This window comes from Cyprinodon variegatus, unplaced genomic scaffold (assembly GCF_000732505.1).
Source record: "Cyprinodon variegatus isolate N-32 unplaced genomic scaffold, C_variegatus-1.0 Scaffold17, whole genome shotgun sequence".
In the NCBI taxonomy this organism is placed as follows: domain Eukaryota; kingdom Metazoa; phylum Chordata; class Actinopteri; order Cyprinodontiformes; family Cyprinodontidae; genus Cyprinodon; species Cyprinodon variegatus.
Window position 1 is genome coordinate 1,987,433 of NW_015150470.1, and position 7,032 is coordinate 1,994,464.

General features: G+C 38.7%; 1 protein-coding gene across 1 annotated transcript in view; it reads left to right on the top strand.

Moving 5' to 3' along the window:
* LOC107092612 (rho GTPase-activating protein 12-like) overlaps positions 1 to 4,649 on the top strand; it is a 113,923-nt gene extending 109,274 nt beyond the window's left edge. The window contains exons 14-17 of the mRNA XM_015387206.1: positions 1,327 to 1,425; positions 1,535 to 1,612; positions 1,703 to 1,837; positions 4,530 to 4,649. Of these exons, the coding sequence (XP_015242692.1) occupies positions 1,327 to 1,425; positions 1,535 to 1,612; positions 1,703 to 1,837; positions 4,530 to 4,639 (422 nt within the window). The 3' untranslated portion in view covers positions 4,640 to 4,649. The remainder of the gene's footprint in view (positions 1 to 1,326; positions 1,426 to 1,534; positions 1,613 to 1,702; positions 1,838 to 4,529) is intronic.
* The last annotated feature ends 2,383 nt before the right edge of the window (positions 4,650 to 7,032 follow it).

Genomic DNA, 7,032 nt, shown 5'->3' on the forward strand with positions numbered 1-7,032 from the left:
TTACACCTAAATCACATACCATTTGTAAATTGCTAGTATAATTCTAGCTGGATATTTGACCACCCTGTAAAAGCACATTTGGTTGGTTTCCTGGAAAGGATTCAGCTTTTTATTCAGTTCACAAATTTTTTATTAAACGTACTGGGGTAATGTTAACTGATTGATTAACAGTGGCTTCTTTAAACAGGTTTGATTACTGCAGGGTTGCTGCAGGTCATTAAAAATCATTATAAGTCATTAAATTGTTATTCTTTAAATTAAGGCCTTAATTGGCATTAATATTCATTAAATTTGATTATCATGGCATTTAAAATGCTTTATAAAACAAAAAACATTTATAAAAACAATTTCGTCAGATACATTATATCACAATATATTTGCGCGTAACTGCTTCCGGTTGATCGTAATGCCGTATGTTCGAGGCGGAGAAAAAGCTAGAGAAAGGGAAAATGCTAATTCAAAGAAAAGTGGCTGGAAAACGAGAAATTCGGAACATGGCTGCAGCCTGTCGACGGTAAAGATGACGAAGGATTTTGCCGTGTATATATGAGAGTCATGGGTACTTGTTGATGCCATTAAAATTATTTGTAAGAGCATTAGTAAAACATTAAATAAGAGCTGCTCATTCCTGTATAAACCCTGTTCTTGACATTACATTATCAGCATATTGTGGTTTCGCTTTGTGATTTGGATCCTATTAAAACACAGATTTAATCAAAATTTCAAGCATATCAGCTAAAGTATTATCCTTTAAATTAAAAGGGGCTTGAGTATTAAGTTTGTAACAACCTGCGAACCTTTGAAGCTCCAGCTTAGATACTGAAATAAAAGGTCATGGACTGAGCTTCTTTTCTAAATTGATCGTATTATTCTTTAGATGGATAGGAATAATGATTTGAAAATGATTTTTATACAGCATGGTGTTAAAAAGAGTTGCCTGTGTCAGTAGAGTAAGTGGTGATGGACAGGTGACTTGTTCAGGGTGGGCCCTGCCTCTCAACTACAATTACTGGACAGAAGACATGTAATTAAATGGATGTACACAGTGAAGTCAGTATTTATAGATCTGCAAAGTTATTTCGGCACCAAATCTTTTGAAGTTGTAGGATAAAAAGAAGCCAAACCCAGAGAAAGAGTCCCGTTTTATAAATGTAGAAAATATTCAGATTAATTAACATTTATGCCCAGGATGAGTTGATGCTAACGTCTGATTGGAAAAGTGTGTTGATAAGGAGAAGGAATGTAAGACTTTTATTTAGCTGATCTTTATTGCATATGAGGAGAAACTGCAACAAACTGATCCTTTACCTCCACTTTTGTCTTCAGATCAGGTTTTTGGCTGCAGCCTGTCCAGTCTGTGTCAGCAGGAGAACAGCACGGTGCCGACCTTTGTCAAGATGTGCATCGATCACGTGGAGAATAACGGTCAGTGTTAAGGAATGGACCTAGTTTCTGTGTGTTGTTAAAGAGGACTGGGTTTGTTTTCTCATGTCTTACAGACTCTGATCTGTTTTTGTCGTTGACCTCTCTCCAGGTCTGTATATAGACGGGCTGTATAGAGTGAGCGGGAACCTGGCGGTCATACAAAAGCTACGCTTTGCTGTCAATCACGGTGGGTTACCCTGAAACTGTCTGTGTTTCCTGTAAGATGCTTATAGAGGCCCTGCAGAGCAGCGGCTTTAAAGGACGCTTGTTTTTGCAGATGAGAAGGTGAACCTTGGCGACGGGAAGTGGGAGGACATCCATGTGATCACTGGGGCTTTGAAGATGTTCTTCAGGGAGCTGCCCGAGCCCCTCTTCACCTACGCTCTGTTCAGCGACTTCGTCAGCGGCATCAGTACGTGTGACACACGGCTAACCTCTGCGCTTGTACATGCACTCACTGTCCCCTGCAGCTAAATATGACAGGCCGGCGGACCGTAACTGGTTCACAGTCTTTCCTTGGAGACAAATGTTGTCTTTAATGATGACAGGATCTTCATCACAAACACTGAATTTAGAAGTAGAGTCAAAATTAAGAGTTTTTGTCCATTTTCATAACATCTTCTGGATGATTTTATATATCAAAAGTGAAGAATTGTGGCACAGAGGTCCAGCATGCAGCGAAACTCTCAGCTCATCTTTACACGGTGACTAAATTGTTGGGAGAAGCTGTTCTTCGAGGACATTGTGGTTGGGATTTATTGGGATTAAACTTGATAGAAGCAATTCCAAGATCAGGACGTTTCCCTGTTGGCAAGACACATCATCTCAGAACAATGCTTTCTGTTTGCACCAGTCTTCTGCTGCCTGTTTTGCAGAAAAATTGTTTGTTCTCAATGTTTTCTGGGATATAAAATAGAGCAATGATGCTCTTCATGTGTGGAAGTTCTGGTCCCGCTTTGCAAAGACCTTCTGCCAATAATGAGCCAGCTCTGTACTGGTGGCAATTTTCCTCTACATTATACAGCAGGACCGGAGATTTGCTCCGACATGTAGGTCTCTGATAAATTCAATTAAATTCAGTTTATTTATATAGCATCAATTCACCATACATGTCATCTCAAGGCACTGTTCAATTCAACCAGATCATCCAGTCTTTTTATGTTCTTTTCCCTTCAACTAACCTCCCAGGTTTTCTCCAGGTCTTTAGTCAGCGGGCAGACATTTTGATGGAAAAAGGTCTATTGTCTACTGAACCATTTCTGTTTTGATAGGGCCATATGTTTGGGTTCATTGTCCTGCTAAAAGACCCAGTGATGACCTACTTTCATTTTCCAGGGAGACACCAGCAGATTTCCACTGAACCCTCTAGGGTCCCAGCTTATACCCCTTAGACAACGAGATTCTCTTTTTAAAAGATGGCCATAGAATATTATGCGTCCCCATGTTTCTGCATGGTTGGGCGGTAAAGCAAGCGTGCCATATGCTGAGGCTTCAGCCCTCAGGGAAGCTGTCCCAGGGTCCATTCTCTGCCGTTTCTAAGGTTTACCCTCCTTTTATAGCACTGAGGGTTGTCCTGGATGACTGAGACATAATCCAAGATATGGACGGTCTTATAGAGTGGTTAGTATCTTTCTTACTTCTTAAGTACATATGTCCGAAAACAAATTGCTTGTCTTGTTTTTTACGCATTTAGTATCCCTTGTTGCCTTATTGGGGTATCATAAGGAAAATGGAAGTAATGGATTACCAAATTAAGTTCCTTTTGACGCATCATGATCTAATAAAAAAATGTCGTATCTAGTAAAGAAAAAAGGATTATCTATAAAGTATTAGTTGTTGGGTAAAAAAATACATGACTAATTTCTTAACATAGTATCCCCCCATAGGGTATAAATGTGCTTAAATTCAGGGTTTGGTTTAGATATAAAAAAAAAAGTAAGAGCTAATGCTGCAATAAAAGTATAATTAATTTTTGGGCTTTTATGCAGCTATATTAGAGCTGCCATAATTATATAGGGATCTTGTATGAAAGTTTATCATATATAGGAAAGAAAATTATTAGCCAACAACTTTGTATATCGTTTTAAGGCAGATATGTCATGTAGTTTTCAAATAATGCTGTAAACAACTTAAATGTACATAGATTTGCTCATAATATTTGGGAATGGTATCTTTCTTTTTTTTTTTGGTCTAGAGTTTTTTCTTTTATAGGTGAATGAATTTCACTGTTTTCCTCCTAACTTAAATCTGCAGCTTAGGAAATGTCCTTGTTTCAATTAAAGAAACTGAAAAAATTATTTCCTTCCCTCTTGCACCTCTTTATGCCAAAGCTATATATATAACACATTCTGATATACTCTTTAAATCAGTTTCAGCAGGAATCTTATTACATTTTTACAGTCTTTGTCTTTCATCTCTCAAAACATGCCTTCCAAAATAGTAACGCCAATAAAAGCTGACAAAAGGGTCAGCTTTGCAGGTGCCTCAAAATGTCAACATTTTATGCTCACACTGAAAGAATTTTGCCTAGTAACAGGTGTCATAATGCATTTTTTTTTTAAACTGTTAGCAATGGTCCCATTTCTAAGTTTTTAACCTTAATTGTTCCAATATAAGGCCTGGTCTTCAAAAGGTTTGCACGTCTTGAAACAGGTGCAAACATGTTTTGTGTGAAAGCGGATCTATGAAGAAAGTGCAAAGTGATTTGCCTTTGCAGTTCAGCAGATGGTGTGTAAAACCTTTTTTGGTGTCTGTTTTTATCAATATGTATTCAATTCAGTTTATTTCTATAGNAGTTTGTGGCTTTAATGTGTCCGAGTTCCTTTTTAGCAGATATATCTTGGTTTGTACCAGTTGAGTAAATTGTTCTCCAGCCTGTGTTTTTAACATCCTACCATGTCTTTTATGTTTAAAGGGTTTTTAATCTTCAGTAATTGTTTCTCTGAGACTTTCTTTGCTGATGTTTTGAGAGTCCAGTTTTCACTGACATGTTGGTGCAACATGAGAAAGAAAAGTCTGTCCGAAACATCGTCTGTGCTGCAGCCAAAATTAACTCTGAGGTGGATCCAGCCTTTGATTTATGCTGCCTTTCTCTTCTTCTGCAGAAATATCAGACTACAAGCAGCGGGTGCAGGCCATCAAAGAGCTGGTGAGACAGCTGCCCAAGCCCAACCACGACACCATGCAGGCGCTCTTCAAACACCTCAGGAAGTAAGAAAAGTCACACCTTCTACAGCTTGTTTTTGTCTGGAAAAAGAATCTGTTGTCAAGAATATTAAAATGCATCATGTCTTAAATTTCATTTAATGCTGTCAGGAAGGTTTTTGTCTCATTTTGGAATAAAATTCAGGGTTGGAATAATTTTCCACTGCTTTCTAGATTAAAATAGAGCCTAATTCCTTATCACTCTCTGAAAATCTCTTTACTTCTGAAAGTCTCTTTTTTACTTTCTTTGAACACTTTCTTCCATCTTTTTTTGTTTGTCTTGATTCATTTCCACTTTCTTTACTTCTTTGTGTCTTTCTTTTCCCTCCTGCTGCCCCTTTTCTTCATTCTGCTCCTTATATCTACCTTTATCTTAAGGAATATCTGCATGCTAGATGTGTGGAATCCCAGAAATGCTGAGTTAACCATTCTTGTTGTGTCTTTCTTTAACTGTTCCTTTGTCCTAAAATCATTGGAGTTTGTTACATTTGATTTTATGTTGGCATTAACATTCAATACTTGTTGTTTCTTGGTATTTTAAAGTCCACTTAGTCTGTTGGAGAGGGGGCAAATGATTATCTAATAAAGTGTGATTAAGTGTCAACTCAAATTATCAACAATATAAGGGATTATGTAAAAATTGGACTTTATGCCTGTGTATTTTATTCCTAAAAACATATGACTTTGTCTTGGCAGCTCAAAGCTCCCTGTCCATGTTTTCTAAAGGGATAAACGTGTATAATTTTTCTCTGTATATCCAGGTATTCTTTATAATTATTCTTTGTTTCCATGGCAATGTGTATTTAAGGTACCAGCCAGCACCCCTCCTCTTCAATGTATATGTTGGTTTATTCCTTGCTCCTGAATATACAACGTTTTGCTGCTTGCTGCAGAATAGTTTATTTAGATTGTCTGTCTGAAGAAAGATGATTTAAAGAAGTTTCCTAATTGGGAATTTCTAAAAGAGGCCAAATTATAGAGCTAAACGAGGCCCTATAAGGTCACCCTGAGAGACAGGGTCACACCAGGCTCATGGGATTTGGGCGCCACAAGGAGCTAAATCAAAAAAATCAATGTGTACCCTAACCTCAGCCACTAGCAGTGAGCGTGCAGTTACCGAGGCTGTGTGGGTCAACAAAGTCTTTCCACAAAAAGAAGGTTTGGCCAGACGCAGCAGCCGCTTCCACATCAATCTCCTGAATATTTCACTTCAAACAGGAAAATCCGGGATCAAGACAGGAAAAAGTCTGGTGAATTTCAGAATAAAATCAACCCACCAACCTTGGTTAATGTTACTAGAGAAAACAAGAACTCCAAACAGAAACAGAGCGGCTGTCAGATGATGAATAGGATATTTATGTGTGCTAAAAAGGAGTTTTCTTCGACTACTAATGGAAAGAAGGTGAACCTGTGAGAGTCTTTTTCTCCTGAGCTTCATTTCTGCAGCTGGAGCCTTAGCAGGGACAGCCTGGTTGCAGCATAAGGGACTTTTTGCTGCATGCCTGTACCTCAGCTGCTCCATATTTAGCACCAGCCTGGAGTGAATGTTGCTCTGAACCCCAAGAAAAACATCCCAAATCATAATTTTCTCTGTACTATACAGAGGGGGTGAGGTTCTCTGGGTCTATACTCTATCTTTGCGTCTTCCAAACCTTCTCTGAATCAGTTAGATGTTTCTAATGTACCCATGTACCAGAGCATGTGAGCACGGCGCATCCTGCTCAGGAGGATGTTCGCTCATTCGCTCCACCACTCAAAGTTGCACCAGGAAGCTCCGCTCAAAATCCGCTCCGCTATCTCCTTAATTTCCCTGCCGCTCCGGCTGTTTCCCAGCTGTGAACGTAACACCTCGCTCCATTCATGGTGCCCCACGTTTCCTATTTAATTATGAATTTATTTTACTAGACTACATTAAAAAAGGTGACTTCGCATCACATTGCTAATGAGATAACAGCGTATAATACATGTATGCGATCCATTTTCAATAACAGGCTCTTACCACAACAATCACTTTATGGAAACCCACTCTGTATTGTTAGTGTATGTCTTTATGATATTTTATCCCACTTATAATATGCAAACCTCATCTCAGCGATTCCATGGTAAAGTTGAAACATAAACGTACAAATTTTATAACCCAACATTTTTAATTGACGTTGTGAACGCATCGGAGCAAAATCCTTGCTCCGTCCTTTGAATTGAAAACCGCTCTGAGCTCCACCATATTTCTTCCGCTCCGCTCCACCATTCGCTCCATGCTCCCCTAACATGCTCTGCTGTGTGCTAATCTCATTGACCACATTTGGTTAATTTATTTAAACTACATCCACAACTATAGATGAGAGTTGTTCACCAAAGTTCTTGCTGGCGCCGTTTTGGGCCAAACCAAACATTTTGCATATC